This window comes from Microtus oregoni, unplaced genomic scaffold (genome assembly GCF_018167655.1).
Source record: "Microtus oregoni isolate MIOR12 unplaced genomic scaffold, Mior012 000044F_ref0000062, whole genome shotgun sequence".
In the NCBI taxonomy this organism is placed as follows: Eukaryota; Metazoa; Chordata; class Mammalia; order Rodentia; family Cricetidae; genus Microtus; species Microtus oregoni.
In genome coordinates, this window is record NW_024543218.1 from 18,496,840 (window position 1) to 18,519,204 (window position 22,365).

Consider the following 22,365-nt stretch of genomic DNA (forward strand, 5'->3'; position numbering starts at 1 on the left):
TACTCTGCCTGTCTAAAATACCCTATTGGTCTAATAAAGGGCTGAACAGCTACCAGCAAGGCAGGAGGAAGAATGGGTGAGGTTGACAGGCAGAGAGAATACATAGGAAAGAAGGAGGAAAGATCCAGGGGCCATACAGCCACACAGCCAGACACGGAATAAGAAGGAAAGAAAAGATACACAGAAACAGAAAAGGAAAATACCCGGAGGCAAAGGGTAGATGAGATAATTTAAGAAAAGTTGGCAAGAAACAAGCCAAGCTAAGGCTGGGTACCTCCGTGTGGTTTATTTGGGAGGTGGGTGGCAGGCCCCCAAGAGTAAAGTGTAAGGAGTCCAAAGAATAAAAACAACCAACTACATACTCCTCACTGTAATTATTCTCTCTCTCTTTTTTTTTTTTTCAAGACAGGGTTTCTCTGTGGTTTTTGGTTCCTGTCCTGGAACTAGCTCTTGTAGACCAGGCTGGCCTCGAACTCACAGAGATCCGCCTGCCTCTGCCTCCCGAGTGCTGGGATTAAAGGCTGTAATTATTCTCATTCGCTTCCGTCTCATGTTTCATTTATTCTGGATGTTTTATAATCAAGGATGCTAGCACACTGCCGACATACCTTTTCCTCTTGAAGGGCGACTTTGGCATGTCCGCCACAGGGATCATCTGCTCTCCTGGACGCACCCACATGATGGGGCCATCATCGCTATCTTTCCGACTCTCTAGCTTTAGACTAGAGAGTGTTCCCCACGGCAACGTACACTAGAAACAAATAATAGCACAAATTAGTTATTCTCAAAATATATCTTCAAATATGTACTAAAGCTATTACGAGGAGAGATATGTGGGTGGGGTAAGAGAGAGGGGTAAATAATGTAATTATATTAATCTCAAAAAATATTACCTAGAGTCAACTAATGAAACAGACTGATAATTAAAACAAAAAATTCTAATTCCCTTATAAAAATCTTTACCATGTATTAGCAAAGGTTAAAATTAGATTGGAGGAAAAAAGTTCCCCTCTTAAACACATATCCAACCTAAACCCACCTCCACCAAAAAGTCAAACACACCCTTAATTGGTGATAATCAAATACTAATGTCATAAAAAAACACACACACACAAACCAATCAAATTATTTGTTTAGTAGTTTCTTGACAAGGCTGCTTTTTTTCTTTTTTTGAGACAGGGTTCTCTGTAGCTTTGGAGCCTGTCCTGGAACTGGCTCTGTAGACCAGGCTGGCCTCGAACTCACAGAGATCCGCCTGCCTCTGCTTCCTGAGTGCTGGGATTAAAGGCGTGCACCACCACCGCCCGACAAGACTGCTGGTCTTAAAGCAGAAACTAAATTCCTAAAGAAGTGAGGGAGGAGGAAAGACGAGGACGAGAGCACTAGATGGAAGGATGGGATGTCTTCATCACCTCACAGTCCCGTTTAAAAGAAGAGCTAAATTTTCTACAAACAAGAAAAATGATTATGCTCAAAGTACTTGCTATGACTAACTGGAAAAGGAAAAAGAAACAAAAAGTGTAAAAGCTATAAAGGGGGAAAGAAAGAAAGAAAAATAAAGTCAAAGTAGACCACAGGCTATGTAACACATGAGGCAGGACACAGCCAGTCATGCAATGGCTCAGGTGGTCGGCTGGAGAGCAGCCCCACATTCTGCTGTGACCACGGCCCTACCTGTCGGGAGCGTCACACTCACCCTTGTATTATTGCTTATTAAGGAACTAACTACGCAGTGCAGATGCAGTAAGAATGCAGCAGCTACTCCAAAACAGAAGGGAGGGGAGGGCCTGGCTGCAAGGCTGCGCAGCAGGAGAGCTCGGCACAAAACTGACGCGGCCTGTGTCCGAGTCCCACAACGCATGCAAATGTGAAAAAGATGAAATTTAACATGGAAAAGATGGGGGCAGGGTGCACAAAGTTGTCTTCTGACAGCCACATGTACCTCATGGCCCGTGGGTGCCCCAAACCCACGTGTACTCATAATAATGAATACATTTTTTTAAAAGAATTTAAAATGGAAGTTGATTAGAAAAATTTTAGAAACAAAAATGGAGCATGAGCTGAATGTTTGATGCAACTGTACAGCTCCCCAGGTCAGTTCCCACCATGTTCCCACCACCGACTGTACAGCTCCCCAGGCCAGTTCACACCACGTTCCCACCACACCCTGGTTCTCACAAAGCTTACTAGGCATCCTCATCTGAATCTTCTTGTACAGACGCAATAAGAAGCAATGTTATTTGCTGATTCACCCTTTAACTTTGTCATTACAATAAAGACTGAGAAATTTGGGCAGCGGTGGCGCACGCCTTTAATCCCAGCACTTGGGAGGCAGAGGCAAGCAGATCTCTGAGTCTGAGACCAGCCTGGTCTACAAAGTGAGTTCCAGAACAGTCAGGACTGCTTCACAGGGAAACCCTGTCTCGAAAAACAAGCAAACAAACACACACACACACACAAAAAAAAAAAAAAAAAAAGCTGAGAAACTGCATGTATACATAGGTTTCCTTTTTTGAATTTAAATAAAAATTAAAAAATAATTGTAAACAACCATTCATCTGTATCAACTATAACTTGAAAGTAACACCCACAACTTAGAATGCTAAGACTTTCTCTTACTTTTAAGAACGGTGACTCCTCCAACATGTCAAGGAACTCAGGGAAGAAATCTCCCACTTCTTCATCAACGGCTCCCACCAAGCTAATCTGTCGCATGGGGCCAGCTCTGTAAGTACCATGAGAATATGTTCTTTTTACCTGAGGGACATGAATGTAATTAAGTTAAATAAGTCAGACATATATATATGAAGTGTTTGTTATTGTCAGATAACAATGAATTACATCATTTCAGACTACTAGAACATAGCCAGAAATAAAGAAAATACAAGGCAGAAAAAAAAAAGAAGTCTGTAATAATAGTGGGGCATTTTATAAAAAATATTACTAAGCCAGCTAATTTCTGTTTCTCTGTCTGCACTACTCACTAGAAGAGCTCAAATGAACACTGTATGGACAACCAGCTGCACCGTCTTCTATAGTTGTTTAATACAGTGCTACTAAAAATATTCAAAACGACATACCATTTTTCTAAATAGACAGCTCTTATCTTTCCCCACAAGTGTCAAATGACCCACATTCCTAGTGGTTAAATGTCAACAGCCACTAAGGATTTCCTTTCATTCTGGATAAGATTTTCACTGCAGCCAGTTCACACGCTATCCTCAACTCTGATGAAATGGCTGAAACGCCGAGGTGGAAATCCTAGGCCACAAAATCACCCCTGCCATCAACCTGCTAACTTCAGATCCCACATAAAGTCCTCCTGCTCTCCTTGTGACCCAGATCAGAGAAGAAAAGGCAGTGCTCACTACCTAAAGCACCTGTGTGACCGAGCGGCCTGTCTGTGGGTGTGCTGACACCTGGATTGCTCATCTGCTCCTCACAGACGATGGTGCGTTGTACAGAAATGGGAGGTATCATTTCAAGCTTCTTTTCCTAAATAAACTTTAGTCAAAATTCCAATTACCGCTTTTTACAAAAGTAAGACTTTGTGGTCACAATATGTTGAAGATCACTGATTAGTTTGCCCAGGGCTGACCTAGTTTAAGCGACAGTCCTGTAGTACAGGCAAACCTAAATGGCCATGCTTTTGTTATTATAAAACTATACAACTGCAGCGGCATACATAGACTAACACATGCAAAGTGCCAGTTCCAGCCCACATACTTTAGGGAACATGACAGTAAATATTCTATTCCCCTAGAATAACTCCAGGACACCAGAATCTCATTCTTATCATAACCAGCAAGCATTGATTCTTTAAATTTTTATCATGATGAACATTAACTTTATTTAAGAATTGTAAGTTTAACTTTTCCATTATCTGTCAAAACTTCACTGCTCAGGTTCACAAGCCAAGCCCCAAGTCACAAAATGTATAGATCATACTTCCCCTAAAAGGTCCCATCATCCCTACATCAATGTTTCCCAACCTTTGGGTTGTGCCAGGTGTTCACATCACGATTCACAACATAGCAAAATTACAGTTATGAGGTAGCAACGGGATAGTTTTATGGTTGAGGACACAACATGAGGAACCGTGTTAGAGTCACAGCATTAGGAAGCTGAGGACCACGGCCACAGAAACAACAAACTGACTCAGAGACATGACGGTATCACAGTGGGAACCTGGTCAGAGTGCGGTTCAGTACGGTCGTCTTGAACAAACCCAGTCGCCATTCTGAACTCTAACAAACATCCCAGATTAACAGGAGGCAACCTGTCCATGAGTGTGGTTCAGTACGGTCGTCTTGGACAAACCCACAGTCGCCAGTCTGAACTCCAGCGAACATTCCAGATTACAATACAAAAACTATTAAATGATTCTGCATTCATGTACTTGGTTTGAGATCTGCATGTGACCATATGAATTATGAGAAACCACAAAGCTATTGAAGAGGGAAATTCGGGCTGAGGGTGCAGATCTGTGGAATCCCTTGCCTAGCATTTATACAGTCCTGGGATTGATCCCCAACACGGGCAGGGAGAGGAAGGGAAGAAGTAAGATCAACTTATGTTATAAAACACAAACTTAGCGAGGGTTTTGAAATGTAACAAAGGACAATTTAGGGAGCTAATGTTTCCATGTCATACAGGCAGTTAAGTTTGCTGTGCATACATTTATTTAAGTCAGATACCTGAGTATCACCTATGTCACTAAACAATTCTAACCACCAATAAATCCTTAGTACCCATGTACAAACAAGACAAAATACCAAACCAGAGGCTGGGCAGTGAAGACACACACCCCTTTAATCCCAGCACTACAGAGGCAGAGGCAGGTACATCTCTGAGTTCGAGGCCAGCCTGACATACAAAATAAGTTCTAAGACAACCAAGGCTCCAGAGAGAAACTTTGTCTTGAAAGGAAAAAAGAGGGGGGTGCTGGAGAGACGGTACACAGGTTAAGAGAGGACCCTGGTTCAATTCCCAGCACCACATGGCAGCTCACAACTGACGGAAACTCCAGTTCCAGGGGACCCAACACTCTCACACAGACATACATTCGAGCAAAACACCAATAAAATAAATAATTTTTAAAACTACCCAAACAGAGGCTGGGTGGTGGAGATACACACCTTTAACCCCAGCATCTAGGAGGCAGAAACAGGCGGATCTCTGTGACTTTGAGGTCAGCCAGGTCTACAAGAGCTAGTTCTAGGACAGGTTCCAAAGCTACAGAGAAACCCTGTCTCGAAAAACAAAACATTATTTGAGTTATGAAAAAAGAGATGAACATAGGTCCACTTTACTACATCAAGTAATAACCCATTAAATAATGTATATGATTTTCAATTAAATAATTAATTTCATTAAATAACATAAAAGAATTTTCAATGAGTGAATTCTTCTCAAGTAGTAAGCACACTTCAATATGAGCTCTCCCGAAGACGTGATATTTAATACTCTTTCATAGCAAGAAAAAGAGAAAAAAAATAGCTTTTTCTACTATATGCCATGACTGCATATAAAAGACATGAAAGAACACTGTGTAAAGTGAATTTAAGGGCGACCAAGGGAAGGGGAAATAAGTCTGAAATTCTACGTCTATTTAGCTAGTGTGTAAATGAAGGCACACTGTTTGAAATAATTTATTTCTCTAATAAGTAAAGCTGGCTTCTGCCCCACTGTCACGTAACTTTTTTTTTAATCAGATAACTATTTCTACTCCACAAGAAAGAGGGAGAAGGCTGGTGTGTGGTGCACATCTTTAACCCCAGCGCTCAGGAGTCAGAAGCAAGCAGATCTCTATTGTGTGAAACCATCCCGGTCTACATAGGGATTCCAGGACAGCAAAGGCTGAGCCGGGTACACCAGCACAGACCTACTGGGGAGGAGGCACAGGGTATTGCAAATTTGAGGCCATCTGAGGGGAGATGGAGATATTCAACCATGACTAAGCTTTAAAAAATAATATAATCAAGTAAGTTTGGAAAATCCTTGTGCAATAAATGCCCATATGTATGCTACATTTCTGAAAAGACTCAGCAGATAAACGAAATTTGTTTGATCTAGAATGCATGTGTTATTCCCTGATCCACGAAGTCCCCCAAATACCAACAAGGAGACCGAGTCCTGTACATAAAAGTAAAAGCAAAAGAGCCTTTATTTTATGCAAGTTTGCACACTCGGTCTCTTTGCATGTCCAGCGGTACTGCAATAATCAGAGAGCCTGGAGCTCAGTTAGAGTTGGGTTTTATAGTAGTAAAGGTGGGGGTGAGGGGTTTCTGAGGTTCAGGATTCCCGACTGGCTGACATTTGTCCAGGGGTGTCCTGGTGAGTGTGTGCTGGCAGGTGGTCCTATCTACAGTGGCTGGAACATTAGGCACTTCCTTTGGATGGTCTGTTCTTGGCTGGTGCTCGGGTAAACTCAGTTTGTGGTCCTTCCTGCAAACAGGTATTACCTCAGGGTAAACTACTGAGACCCAGGCCTCCATTAAATTTATTATGGCTATGTTCTACACTGGCAGGTGATAATGGCTGGAAGTAAAAAACTTCCCTTGGGTGGTCTGTTCATATTTAGCTTTTCATGGCTGGTTCCTGCAGCATGAACTATTTTTATTTCAAAACCTGTTTTAGTACTCCCATCAATATCCCAAGATATTAGCAGTTCTTCTGAACAGCAATCCATAAAACACCTAAAACACATGTCAACTTGTATCAGTGTCAATCTGGAGTAAAGGGAAAAGCAGGTAAAATGCAGGCGCTTAGAGACGAAGGAGTAAAGCAGCAGCTCTCTGTCTCGTCTTTAGGGAGTAGCGCAGTCCCTTATGTTAATCAGTGGGTGTCTGCCACATTACTGTTTAACAGTTATTTGTTGTTTATTATTTGCCTATGTTTATCCTTTCGCTGGTGTTCATGGGAAAGAAAGACAGGGATCTGGGATAGGTTGGTCCGTGTGTGGAGGTCACGGGACAGTCCACGGGAGAGCAGATTCTCTCCTTCCACCACGTAGGTGTCGGGTTAGGCTTGGTGGCAAGGCCTTTACCTGTTAAGCTACTTCCTGCCCCTGCTTCACACTCTTGGTGATGCAGTCTAACACCACCTGATATGGAAAGGAGGGTGACACAAGAGGGCACCACGTCTAACATACACTTTCAAATACAACTGTGATGGATGATATTTAAGGGCACGGTCAGAGAAGGAATCACTGTCTACCTCAATCTTCTCCACCTTAATTTCTAACACATGGGTCTCTCACAGGGCCTAGAATTTGAAAATTTGGCCAGACTGGCTTGCAACCAGACCTCAGGGCCCCTCCTGTCTCTGCCTCCCCAGCACCGGAATCACAGGAGGGCTCGGCTGCCGTGGGCTTTTCTCAGGATGCTAGAGACAGAACTCAGGGCTTCATGCTTGGACATTAGCACTTTATGGAAGGACACAACTCCTAAGCCCCTTATTCGTTTTATTTTAAAAATACGTATAACTTCAATAAAAATGTTATTAATATTCATCTTTAAATTAATAAGGCAGAAAAATGGACTTTCCCAGTTACAGCCTTGGTTCCCACCCCATACAAGAGTGGGGATCTGCCAATACCTCACTGTTAACAGCACATGAGAACGTCTTAGCTGCAGCAGACTGGAAACGTAGTCTCCTGGCTACCAGCCCTCACTCGCCTTCCTTTCTGCAGTGACTACCATACACGGAAGGCTCAGCTTCTGGCAGATCCCCTTTCTCAGGTTCCATGCCTAAAACCTTGTGGGATTGGTCTTAATGTAAGGCTTCAGTAAACGGCAGACTTAGAACAGGAGTCCATATGCACATAACTTACATGCATAGATTTTCTTATCCTTTCGCTGGGTAAGGCTGTTTCCACTTGTAATGCTGTAGTACAGACATCAGGACAGATGTCTCCTTGACATACTAATCCCATTTCCTTCAGCATATACCAGCGAACTTATGGAACTTCCACACCACATTCGGTACTGGCTCCCCTAGTAACAGTGTCACCAATAGTAGATAAGGATTCCTTACTCTGCCTTCACTAGTACGTGCTGTCTTCTGTCTTTTTACAATACATATATATATATATATATATATATATATATATATATATATATATTTATGCAGATAATGTAATAAAAAATCACTCTAGTTTTTAAGTTTTTAAAAATTTTTTAAATTACATTTGTTTGAAGGTCCCCACAGCAAACCTGTGGCGGCCAGAGGCCAACGTGGAACTGGAACTGCTTCCCTCCTCCACTTGGGCAGCAGCCAGGGATCAAACCCAGCTGCCAGGCTTCGTTTGGTCAGGTCTTTATCCACCAGGCCATCTCTCGGGGGCGGGGGCGGGCCATTCTACAGGAAGTGTCCTGCTCCACTGGGTTCCCTGTTGAGCAGTCATAAAAGGGCAATAGAGGAGCAAAGCCCAGAGAGAGCCCTGGGCAGGATTGGCTGACTTGCCACAAGGAGACTGCAGTGCATCAGGAAGTCAGCATCTTTGCATCTGTGTGCGTGCTGTGTGTGTGTGTGTGTGTGTGTGCTGCGTCTGCACACCTACTCCACTGAAAACTATTAACCCTGTTTGAGTTTTGACTTTTTAAAGACAGGGTTTCATTATCTAGCCCATGCTAATCCTGACACCCAGGCTCTCCTGCCTCCCCTCCTGAGGTTACATCACAGGCACACCCACCACACCTGGAGGAACCCTGATCTTTATCTCCTGCTGTATAATCAGAGATGAGCTGCAGATTTAAGTGTGAAAGAATAACAATAAAAGTTTCCAAAAGAAAACACCAAAGACTGTCATTATCTTTGGAGTAGACAAAGATTTTTTAAAATAGGACACAAAATACACTACCCATTACTGAGAAAGAATTATACACTAGATTAAACTTAACTTCTAGTCATCAAAAAAACACTAAGAATGATAAATCAAGACACTGACTGAGAAGTGTTATTTGGCTGAGCAAAGATCTCATCTAGCCAGGCAGTGGTGGTGCACACCTTTAATCCCAGCACTGGGGAAGCAGAGGAAGGCGGATCTCTGTGGGTTTACAGAGCTAGTTCCAGGACAGTCAGGCCTATTACACAGAGAAACCCTATCTCGACAAACAAACAAAACAAAAAAGATCTTATCTACAATACAATTTTTATAGTTACTAGATAGGAGGAAATTAAAATCTGTGCGAAAGAGCAGAACAGAAACTCCACCAAACCAGCACTGGAATACACAGTCATATTTAACAGTCATCAGGCAAATGATAACTAGACTACATGGAGATGATACTGCTGAACCCCAACGATGGTTAATAAAAGATACGAAGTGTGACCAGAAGTATGGCCCACTGTTGATGTGAACACAAACTGGGAGAAGAGTTTCGAAAAAAAAGTAATTCATCTATCAAAACCACGTATCTGTGCAGCTTTTGATCCTGATATTCAAATGACAGGAATACTTTAACACATATGCCCATCAAGTTTATGAACAAAATACTCAGAGCTCCTATTATAACCATACCAAAGTAGAAACAACTAAAATGTCCACTTACTGTGATTAGGACAATTACAATACATACGTACAATGGAATACCACCCAACAATAAGAAAAAGGAACATGGCTATCTACAAGATGGATGTCACAAACATAATACCGAAAGGAAGACAAAGATGTACCATTAAACATGAGCTCAAAATATGGAAAACATCTTGTTTGAATTCAGGGTAATATGTCCTGGGTGTTCATGTGCTGGTTGGGCTGGAGAATGCATGAGGGTTAAGGGCATTTGCTGCTCTTCAGAGCACTGGGTTCAACTCCCAGCATCCACATGGCAGCTCGAGACTGTGCAGCTGCAGCTCTAGGGACCCGACACCCTCATCTGACTTCCTCGGGCTCTTCCACACACAGTACACACGCGTGCGTGCACACACGCACTGCACACACACGCACTGCACACACACGCACTGCACACACACGCACTGCACACACACACACACACACACACACACTACGCTAACAGTCTCTGACACTGTATATATAAACATCGGAGTTCGAGGAGACCAGCAGGGCAGTCATAACAAATGGTTTAGACCGACCTTCAGTCCTCTCAGTTCTGAACTCAACGGGTCTGTTCACTTCCTGAGTATTCACCTCCAATGATACATTTTTCTGTGTTCACACTATCATTCATAAGATTTATGGGAAGAGGGATCGATTCCTGGAGGAGACAGGTTAAGAGACTAAATCCGCAACGTCAGCAATTAGGAGGTAGGGGCAGGAGGGGCAGGAACAACTGCAGCCTCAGCAGCTCCTGGTTCAAAAAAGAGCAAGTAAAGGACATCAGAGCAGCCGCACTGCGGGACAAGAGGGATCTAAGTGCTAAGTGCGAGCACACGCCTTCTCACCATGTGGCCTTCAGACTATTCTCACTGGCCCAGGGCTTAAGGACAAGATCAAATCTGATTTGATCTTTCTATTTTGAGTTATCCTAAGCTCTCAATAAAAGAAAATGAAATAAAGTAAATAAAGAAAAGAATCCAGCCAGGCATGGTGGCGCACACCTTTAACCCCAGCGCTTGGGAGGCCGCGGCAGGCGGATCTCTGTGAGCTCGAGGCTCTGGGCTACAGAGCGAGTTCCAGAAGAGTGACACAAAGAAACCCTGTCTCAAAAACAAACAACAACAACAAAAACCCACAAAAAGTAAGTAAATAAATAATTTGTTTTAAAAAAATGAAAGAATCCAACGTGAGGAAAATACAAATGAGTTCATTACACACTTTTGCTCCGCACTAAACAAGATTACTTTACAAAGCCATGTGGATTTCAGTGTCCTAAACATCCAAAGTAGCTTGAGTCAACACAGTAGCCGATCACAAGACCTGGGGCCGGAGCCACAGCCAGCAGCAGAGAAGCAGCATCTGCCTCCAGAAGACAGTGATAACCAAGTGTAGCTCCTTAAGGACCCGAGAGCCACACTGGAGCCGTGAACAAGTCCAGCTCTCATTTTATTTACTAGCTAAGCAGCTTTCATTCTGTAAACAGCACATAAATGAAAGCTGCTTGTTTTTCACACGTTATGGTGCACATGTGGGGGTCAGAGAGAAACCTCTGGAAGCTGGTTCTCTCCTGCCACGTGTGTCCCAGGAAGCAAGTTCAAGCAGTCAGAGCTGGCAGTGAGAGTAAGTGTCTTTACTAACTGGGTCATCCTGCCAGCCACCGTGAAATGGAAAGTCTTATCATTTACTATACTCCTAAATTTATTTTTAAAGTTAACTTAAAAACATCACCACTAATACATGAATGTGTAGTAATAAGGGCGGCGGCGGGGCTGCGTCCCCAACACCCCAGCCGCCTGCTCGGCTAGCTTATGCCCGAAATAACAACACACAAACTGTATTCATTTAAACACCGCTTGGCCCATTTCTATCTAACCTCTTCTAGGCTAATTCTCACATATTAATTTAGCCCATTTCTAATCATCTGTGTTGCGCCCCTAGGTGCGCTTACCGGGAAGATTCTAGCCTATGTCCATCCTGGGTCGGAGCTTCTTAGCGTGCATCTGCCCAGGAGCCAGGAGCATGGCGTCTCTCTCAGGCGTCTGCTCCCGAGAGGAGAGCTGTCGAGTCTGACCTCACTTCCTCTTCCTCCCAGCGTTCTGTTCTGTTTACTCCTCCCACCTATCCTCTAACCAATAAAATGGGCCAAGGCAGTTCCTTTATTAGCCAATGACCTTCCTCCATCATGAATGTGTTTATTGCATTTAAAACATTACTAAAACACACTTGCACAGTATGATAGAGAGAATGTGTGATATTGTGCAAACAACTTGAAGTCTAAAAAACATAGTATACAACTTGTCATTTAGCACAGTGACAGTAAATCACTTACACACATTAAGTGACCAAAAAGAAAAAGAAAAGAAAAAAGAAACAAAGAATAATCTAGGACTGTAGGGCTTTCTTCTTTTGCATTGTTTCATTTCTCAATATTTTACCTATTATTCAAAGTCTCTCAGGGTTGGAGTACTCATTTGGGCGGAGGATGGGATGGGACTGTGGTTGGTATGTAAAATGATTTTTTTTTAAATATTTATTTATTATGTACACAATATTCTGTCTGTGTCTATATCTGCAGGCCAGAAGAGGGTACCAGATCTCATTACAGATGGTTGTGAGCCATCATGTGGTTGCCAGAAATTGAACTCAGGACCTTTGGAAGAGCAGGCAATGCTCCTAACCACTGAGTCATCTCTCCAGCCCCATGTAAAATGAATTTTTAAAAACCCTAATGGGCTAGTAATGAATGCTCTATTGCTTCCTTTCTATTATAACAATATTTAAATTTGGGGCTGGAGAAATGGCTCAGAGGTTAAGAGCATTGCCTGCTCTTCCAAAGGTCCTGAGTTCAATTCCCAGCAACCACATGGTGGCTCACAACCATCTGTAATGGGGTTTGGTGCCCTCTTCTGGCCTTCAGGCATACACACAGACAGAATATTGTATACATAATAAATAAATATTTAAAAAAATATTTAAATTTCAGTTCTCAACTATGCTGCTTGAGGGAATAATCCTCAGACATACACTTTAATTTAAATGCTATTTTCCAGGTTCTGTGTGCTGCATGAAGACAAGATTTTGTCTGTTCCTAGTGGAGCTCACAGCCTCTCAGCAGTTCACTAGTGATTTTGTCTGTTCCTAGAGGAGCTCACAGCCTCTTAGCAGTTCACTAGCTAGTCTTTCAGTAGGGAAAGATCTCCGGGAGACTTTACTGCATTTTCCCTATAAACTAGAATAGTACATCAGTTACGAGCACCCCCATAAAAAGGTGGAGGGAAGCTATAGTCAGGGGCTGGAGAGTTAAGAGCGCTGGCTGCTCTTCCAGCGGACCTGAGTTCAACTCCCAGCATCCACATGGCAGCTCATAACTGTCTGGAACTCCTGTTCCAGAGTTCAATACCCTCACACCGGCATACACGTAGGCAAAACACCAAATCACATAAAATAAAAATACATTTTAAAAATTAAAACACACACACACAACTAGTACAGTCTAAACTTCCCTCACTCTGTTCAGTGACAAAAGCACTGGCTTTTAGATGATAGGCCACACGTTAACTTGGCTTTTAGATAGGCCACAAGTTAACTTTTATTATAAAGCTAAAACTCAATTTTGTCTCTAGTCTCCAAAATAATGTTCTGTGGGGAAAAAAATAGGAAATGGAAATTAGCGTAAAATACTTTGGTGGTTTGGATGAGAATGGCTCCCCTAGGTTCGCATCTGAATATCTGTTTGCAGTTGGTGGGCTGTTTGGGAAGGATTAGGAGGTGTGCTTGCTAGAGAAGGTGTTGTGGGGGTAGGGGTAGGCTCGGCGGTTTCAGAAGTTCAGTCCCTGTCTCTGTCCCCCACTTGTGGGCTATATGTGAGCTCTCAGCTGCTGCTCCAGGGCCAGGCCTGCCTGTCTGTCTGCCTGCCTGTCTGCCTGCCTGTCTGCCTGCCTGACCCCACAACCCCCACCATGATGATCACGGACTAGCAAGCCTCCAATTAAATGCCTTCTTTTATATGCTGCCTTGGTGATGGTGTATCCTGACAACAACAGAAAGTAAGCAAGGCAAATACGCACCAATGTTCTCACACTAATGTTACACACTAAGTAGTGAGGACTTGGTATTACAATGTATTTTACACCAGCCGGCACACTAAGTAGTGAGGACTTGGTATTACAATGTATTTTCCACCAGCTGGCAACACTAAGTAGTGAGTACTTCATATTACAAGGTATTTTTCACCAGCTGGCACACTAAGTAGCGAGTACTCCCTATTACAATGTATTTTATACCAGCTGGCATGGATTTAGCACTGACTAACGTGATGGACCCAGTGCTAAGCATTTACAGGGAATCACAAAGAACATAGCTAGAGGTGATTTACAGGTTTAGGAGAAACCATTTTAAAAGAACTGAAAAATACCTGGTTAAATTAATTTTACTTGGTACAAGTGAAGTCCTTGTCCAAAGAAAAGGGGGGATGGGGAGCAGGGAATGAACTCAGAATCTTAAGTATTTCATTAACTGATTTTTAAGTAGAATAAAAAAGCAGAAATTAAAATTTAAACTTATAAATTCATGTCAAGAAGTTGCTCCCAAGCAGTGTCACTATACTCTTACCGTTTTACCGCAAACCTACCGTAAAATTAAGAGGAAAAACACAAGTCTATCTAAAATATACAATTAAAAGCTATTTTAAAAAAAAAAAAAAAACCCAAAAACTAAAAACCTCTTACCTGAGCATGAAAATTGGACATAGTCGTCGTCTCTATATCTTTCTTTCCCAATATCTCCATTTTCACTGGTGAATTGGGAAAATTATATGAAAAGTAGTCTAAAAAGTCGGGTAAGTAAGTAGCTGCCCCATGAACAATACCCATGACATAGAAAGCTGCAGAACTTTCACTTTCACTGAACACTAACCCCACAAATTCTTCTGCAAATCTCTGCATCTCCACAGGAGACAGGCAGGAGAGCTCATTACTGTAGGCATGGACCACAGACGCCCCTCCGTTAGGCTGGTGCTCGATATGAACGAGCCGCTTGAACTCCAGCGTGTCCAACCTCTTCAGGTTATGCTGAATGCGCGGTTCCTTCAACGAGACAAATGGAGATTCACTGTTACCAGAAACCTTAGAGTCACAGTTCTTGGCGTTTAAATGTTTTCCAATGTAATCCTTTATGTGATCATTTAAGACGCCTTTGGCTTCTTGACCCTCAGCCTCAGACAGCAATCCTGCACAGATGGTCTGAATAGACTTGCTATACATTTTTGGACGCTTCCGCTTTTCATTCTCTTTGTGTTTCTTTTTCTTTTTCTTCTTTACTTTCTTAATTTGCAAGTCTTCTATATTTGTTTTTGGTTTCTCCTTCCCACCTGTTGGAAAAGAATTTTTTTGAAACTCTGTATTTTAATTAGTTTTTAAAAACATGCTTTTAGAAACTGTTCTGTTACAAGTAAATTTACTTCTGACACTTGTGAAAAATCACTGACATTCATTTTCTATTCAAACTTTACTTTGTCTTTCTTTCCGTCTCGTCCATTCCCTGCCTTTACACACAGAGACAGCAGGCTCAGGACAGCTAACAGACCCAGCAGGCGCATTTCAGAAAGTGTGCTCTTCAAAGGTAGAAAGCAGGAGCTCAGAAACAAATGTCTGCAATACCGTTCCGACAGTTCTCATGGATGTACTGTAAAGTTTATTTTGTCTGAGGCTTTAAAAAATCAAATCCAGCAAGGCAGTGGTGGTGCACACCTTTAATTCCAAACTTAGAAGGCAGAGGCAGGCGAATCTCTGTGAGCTCGAGGCCAACCTGGTCTACAAAGCTAGTTCCAGGACACTCAGAGTTGCTATCCAAAAAATACTGTCTTAAAAAAAAAATCAAAAACAAAAGAAGGAAGGAAGGAAGGAAGGAAGGAAGGATCATATCCAGAGACCAAGGAGACTTATAGATGACAAAGTCAGAAGCATTCCATAGTGAGACATCCGCATCAGAGCAGGGCACAGTACACAGCACCCCAGTCCCTCCTCAGTAAGCTACACTTGTGTCTACTGTAGTCCACGACAGTGTAGAGTTCCAAGTCAAGACTCAGCAGGAACTCTACAGGAGGTGACAAAAATCAGAGCCCTCATACACTAGGTCCCAATGATGCCCAGATGCTAGGTAAAGAGAGAAACAGGATAGACGGACAATACAAGCTTATATCCTAAAGAGTTTCTGTGAGCAAAAGCAGCAGACCCTGGGTCAAAATTCCAGAAAGTCCATGGACTATTTAACTAGAAAACTTAAATGTACACAAAAGCACACACATTAATTATTTACATATACACACATAATAATATTTCTCTATTTTCCTTATATAGAAATTAGCACACCATTTCTATGTGTGTTTTATAAAAAAAAAATTTCCTAAGATAAGTATAAAAAGAACAGCAAATTAACAATTCAGAGAAGAAGACTGTTTCTACTGCTTCCTTTTGGCTTTTGTGTTGAGTATGTCTTTGTACCACAAGCATCTGGACCTTGGAGACCAGAAGGAGAGGTGAGAGCCCCTGAAACCGAGTTACAGATAGGTGTGAGCCTCCACAAGGACTCATTACACCCAGGTTCTCAGAAAGAGCAGCTACTATCTCAACCATGACTCATCTCCCTAGCCCCCTTCCGAGGATCAGCCTGCAGAGACTACAGTGCTGAGGTACAAACCTGAGCCGTACACTCAGCTTTATTACCGTTCTTAGGATAGTCCAGATAAAATTATAACAACCTGCCTATTTTGGGGGAGTGGGTGAGTCTCAAACATGGCGTACAGTTTAGGATAACCCTGAACTTGATCCTTCCTCCTCCCTTCCCCAAGCTCTGAGGTTTTAGGCATGCCCACCACACCCAGGGTTGTGCAGTGCTGAGGACAAGATCCAGGGCTTCCGCACGGTGGGTGGACTTCATCACCTGAGCCACATTCCAGCCCTCACAAGGCTTCTTTCAGCATTTTCCATGTTCACATGTCTCTTATTTCTTTATTTTTCATGATTGAGATGTTCTGCCTAATTCAAAACTAAATCTCTTAGGTCAATTCCCAAAAGACTTGAATCTCAAAAAGAACCACCTCCACCTAGTATCTTTTCTTTATTCAACATTGTTTTCTCTCTCTCTCTGTCTCTCTCTCTCTCTCCCTCCCTCCCTCCCTCCCTCCCTCTCTCTCTGTGTGCGTGTGTGTGTGTGTGTGTGTGTGTGTGTGTGTGTGTGTTTACACAAGTCTGCAGGTGCATGCCACAGAATGTGTGCTGCAGTCAGAGGAAAACCTTCAGAGTCCATTCTTTCTTTCCATGTAGGTTCCAGACATCAAGGGATCAAATTCAAGTCGTCTAAGTCAGTGGTTCTCAAAATGTGAGTGACGACCCATCAGATATCCGGATAGCAGACAGTTATTATTCATAACAGTAGCAAAATTATAGTTATAAAGTAACAGTGAAATAGTTTTGTTGGTTGAAGGGTCAATACACCATGAGAAATTGTATCAAAGGGTTGAAGTATTAGCCAGGCTGAGAAAACAAATCCCGTCTAGGTATGTATTACAAACTAGGGACTGTGTGCTGTCCAGGCGCTGAGTACTCCTCTAGGATGTAAGAAGCCCCTGCGTCAATTTCCAGCACTACATAAGCCAGGTATGGGAGCAGACAACTGTAGCCCCTGACCTCAGAGGCAGAGGAATTCAAGGTCGTCCTTGGCTAAGCGTTAAGTACTAGACTAACCTGTAATACATGAGATACTGTCTCAAAAATTAATTAACTATTCAAATATGACCAAAAATTTAAAGAGTAAGATAGTAGAGTAACCAAATGAAAGAGCAAAGAAGTTTTAAGAATAATCCAATAAAATAAGAAAAAAAGCCTATCAATAAGATTACAAATATAATTTAAAGGGTATAGGTTGCTTGCTTGGTTTTGGTTTTTTGAGACAGTGTTTCTCTGCATGGCCTCGGCTGTCCTGGAACTCAGAGATCCACCTACCTCTGCCTCCTGGGAGTGGGCATTAAAGGCTGCACCACCACTGCCCAGCTTGGGCATAAACCCCATAATGGAAACTACATGCAAAAAGTACAAATAAAATTATTTTGAAATAAACATCACTGTAATGAAAATGTTTAAAAACTAATTAAATTCACACAGCACATTTTTGTATTAAAAAAATATCCTGTAACCAACTATATTACTTTGAAATCAAATAGACAACATATTGTCTATTAGCTAGAACAAAAAAATTATAACAGCAATTTGAAAAGGCAAGCTTAATCAATAGGAGATTCTTAAGTTGGGCATCAAGAAGCTAAAATATCCTGTCAAATTACTTTATAATTAACTATTACAGTGTGCAAAGATGCTGTACCTAAGACTGTTGGGCTGGCCCTTGCCTGGAGTTGGAACCCTGAATTCTGAAGGCTCCTACAATGTACTTTGCTGTTTTCACTGGCACAAACAGTACTGTGTAAGTTGAGTACTTGTTTTCTATATGCTAAGTACTTGTATTCCTTCTGAAAGTCTAAATGTTGGTCCACGGTAGACAGATGTACTGATGTACCAACTCCCAATAAAACCCTGAGTCACTAATGAGCTTCTCTGGTCCAAAACGCTCTATGCAGGTTGTCACAACTTACTGAAATAAGCATAATCCTATGTAACTCCACTTAGAGGATTCTCAGAAACCTGTGCTTCACAGGTATCGTCCCATGCACTTTTCTCTCTGCTTATTTTCCTTTGCATACTTTCATAATAATAAATCATATCATAGGAAAAACTATTATGCTGGGCCCTGTGAGTCTTGCCACCTCTTCACAGAACCTGAATGTAGGCTTGGAAGCCCCCCAAAAACAGAGGTAAAATATATTCTTTCTGTTAAGTCAAACTAAGGAACTAGTTTGCAGGGGAAAGATTCTAAGAAGACCACGGAATCTCTGATTCATTCTGTTTCACACACTGTAAGACTTTAAGACAATCCTGAAGCCATTTTTGACAATTCTGAATCCTCTCAGCCTCTGTGCCATAGTGCTTCCCCTCCTCCCCTGGGAACCAAGGACCTAACAGCTACACTTGCACGTACTCAGTTCCTGAACAATTACCCATATACGTAAGTTTTGGTTCGGTCCCCTGGGAAACGGGGTCAAAATGACCTCTTACCTCATCTGATCTGGCAACAGCTCACCAGTCAATTATTGGTAATAGTCCTTTCAAATAAGCCAATCAGAATAGTCAAAGAACAACCCCCCTTGCTTCTGTGGCCCCTTTAAAAGTAGACTGTACCCGCTATTCGAGGTCCCTCGGCTTCCCGAATGCTGGGGGACCCTGTCATGACAGAATTAATAAAATCCTCATGCTTTTGCATCGGCTCTGTGTATGAGATGGTCTCTGGGAGCGACTCCTTCTCGGTGTTTGGACGCTAGAGTCCAACAACACGCAGTCACTAGATGAAAACTGTAGAGTACCTTAGGAAATGTCATTCTGCATAGCAACACTCTCGTCTTACAGTAAAAAACACTGAAAGTTCGCATTACTCTAAACCTGTAATTCTAACAAAACCCATTGACTCTGATATAATAAAAGCCCTTGAAATACATTTAGAAACTAGAGCTGGTGTCTAAGGAATGTGGACAACTCTCAAATTATGTATGACTCAGAGCAAAAGTATGCAAAGCGCAGAACAGGCAAGGACACAGAGACGCGGGGCGAAGGACTCCACACATGAAGACCCAGAGCCAAAGTGGGGTGCCAAACTGAAAGCCAAAGAAACAGGAACAGGAAAACAAAGATACACATTCAGCAAGAGATAAAGGGACACCCACAAAAGACAAACACCCCCTCCAAAAAACTGAAACAAGCATATCAACAACACATAGCAGGCAAGGTGGCGTGCATGTGGCTCACTCAGAAGCCTTGGGCCAGCGTGGGCTATACAACCATCTCCAGGAGAGCCTAGGAAGACCTGCCTAAAAGAACAAGGGGGGGAGTGAAGGAAAGAGTGGGGGAGGGGGCTGAGGACAGGAGGAGGAAAGGGAACAGAAGCATACACTCTAGGGGGCAAATTATAAAAAACTTTCTTTAAAAGTAAAACTCTGCAGCAGGGTGGTGATAGCGCACACCTTCAATCCCAGCACCCAAGAGGCAAAAGCAGGTGGATCTCTGTGAGTTCAAGGCCAGCCTGGTCTATAGATTCCAGGACACCCAGGACTACACAGAGAAACCCTGTCTTGAAAAACCAAAAGATAGATATACAAATAGATAAATAAATAAGTGTTAATTGATACTAATTTCTACCACTAACCTCAGTATATCTTTCTTGCTAACGAAATAAAAGATAAATTTAACCCAGGAAAACTAGACCATCTTTCATATATGATATAAGAAATAACACATTCAATTCTATTACCACACACAGAAAAAAGAAGCAACAACAATTACTAATATTCAGTCTGTGGTCTCTGGGAAGCAGTTTCAGTTTCTGGGGTTACGTGGGTTTGTAGGGTGGTATGAGCACAGGTGGAGGCCGGGGACAGTCCTAGTGTCACCTCAGGACACCATCAACTCCTTCAGGACAGGTCTGTTAGTAACCAGGAGACCACAGTTAGGCAAGGCTGGCCAGAAAGTGCCAGGATTCCCCCTGTCCCACATCCCCAGCCATGGGAGAGCCACAGGGCATCACAAGGCCTGTTAACTTTAACATGGTTCTGGAGACCAAACTCACGCTTAGGGGAAGACACTTCACACAGATCTGCACCCTGGCCAACAGTGTCTTTGCCAAGGCACCTTCTGATTGTTTAATCGAGTTGGATGGCCAGCAGCTAGGCAGGAGAGAGAGAAGGAGGAGGAATCTAGACAGCGATTTCACCAGCACACTAGCATGTGCCGTAATCGAGCCACGTGGTAGAACACAGATTCAAAATATGGGTGAAGTTATAAGAAGAGTTAGCTGGGGAAAAGCCTAAGCCAAGGCCATACTTTCATAATTATTAAGTCTCGGGGTCATTATTTGCAGGCTGGTGGTCCAAAGATAGTCCAACAAGATTTTTAACAACACAATGCTGTCATTCTTTCTGCCATGATTTACCCCATCTGTGATCTTTGGTGTGCTATCAATAACCTAGGACACTGTTTTTAACCTATTACACCTGCTCATGAGGAAAAATCTTTGACATGATATAATGATAACATCTTAAAATACCAAAATTAAAATATTTTCTTATAACTTAATTTTAATGAAGTATGTATGTAAGATGGTTGGAACATATGCACATGTTAAAAAATAGTTGGCAGAATTTGGTAGAAAAGGATGAGACCCACTAAATAAGTTTATGTAATGCATTTGTTTAAACTAAGAGCAAGTAATCCCACTTTGTAAAACAATAAAACTTTCCTATTAAAATCTTTTCACATACACATAATATATACATACATATGTGCAGTCACAAGAAACCTTGTATCGTTCTCTTTTTTGGGTTTTTTGTTTTGTTTAGCTTTTTGGGGGGTTTTTGGGGTTTTTTTTTTTTTTTTAGTATTTTACAATTTTTTTTTTGTTCTTTTTAAATCAGGGTCTTGCTATGTAACCCAGAATACCTAGAATGCAGCACTCTCCTATCCAAGGTGGCCTCATGCTTCAGTCTCCTGAGAGCTAGGATACAGTTGTGAGCCACCATGCTCAGGTTCAAACACACACACACACACACACACACACACATTTGTTTACGTATGTGAGTGTTCTGCCTGTGTTATGTATGTGCACACATGCACGCTTGGTGCCCAAGGAGGTCAGGAGAAGGCACTGGATCCCCTGGAACTAGTTACAGACGGCTGTGAGCCACTGTGCTGGAGCTGAACCTGAGCTGTCTCAGAGAGCACTGCGCATTGACTCCCGTCTCCCTAACTCCAGTTCAGTGACAGTTTTACAGAAGTCACAGAGGAAGTGAGATCCATAAGAGAGTTAGTAAGCTAGGGAGTTAATTTACATTTTCAAATATCTGTATGCTACGGCTTGTAACACAGAAGAAACCTATGAGGAGAAAATAAAAGACAGATGCCAAAAGAGAACTGTAGCACACTGGATCCTAAGAGTAACTGCCTCTAACAAGCTGAGCATTCCGTTGTCCCACAACATCAACAGACGACTCTATTCCCTTACCGCGTCCACACGATGCTCAACAACACTTGGTTCTTACAGACGAGGGCCACTATCCAAATGAATCATGTGAGTACCTATACACTCTAGACTGAGGAGGAAGGATAGCACTGGTTTTGTTCCTTTTTGGTCCCAAAATTATTCCTTCAAAGATGTTTCCGATATTCATATCTACTTGTTGAATTTGACATCCTATACTTTTCCTCACATAATCTGCACAGCAATATTAATATCAATTACCTCCACTGCACAGTAACCACTTCCTTAAAGTTTCCTGGTCATCCCAACGATTACAAATTAGTCTAAACCTACTTCATTCTCTTTGTTTGCATCGCTAGTTCCACCTATATTCAGTTCACAATGTCTCCTAAATTTTCTGTCACTTCAAAATCAAGGTAAATACTGTATATTCCTAGAAAATTCTCAGTTCATAGGTATATTTTCATATATACCATCCCTAAGGATCTGGTTGCCAAAATTATGTGAGCCTAAGTATTCTGAGGCCACAGACTGCTACTCTAATAGCATAAATGTGTATCACTGCACACCCAAATAAAGCACTGAACAAGTATCTGGCTGAGCCAGGAGGGTGCAGTTAGGTAAACACTGGAGTATGAAAGACACCGCAGCTACTCAAGCCCAAACTCAGA

The 22,365-nt window shown here is 42.2% G+C and overlaps 1 protein-coding gene across 1 annotated transcript in view; it reads right to left on the minus strand.

Annotated features, from left to right (window-relative positions):
* The window catches only part of LOC121434732 (lysine-specific demethylase RSBN1L-like), a 52,810-nt gene that overhangs the window by 10,415 nt on the left and 20,030 nt on the right, over positions 1 to 22,365 (minus strand). The window contains exons 3-5 of the mRNA XM_041633660.1: positions 14,290 to 14,930; positions 2,620 to 2,757; positions 609 to 751 (exon numbers count right to left, since the gene is read on the minus strand). Coding sequence (XP_041489594.1) covers positions 609 to 751; positions 2,620 to 2,757; positions 14,290 to 14,930 — 922 coding nt within the window. The remainder of the gene's footprint in view (positions 1 to 608; positions 752 to 2,619; positions 2,758 to 14,289; positions 14,931 to 22,365) is intronic.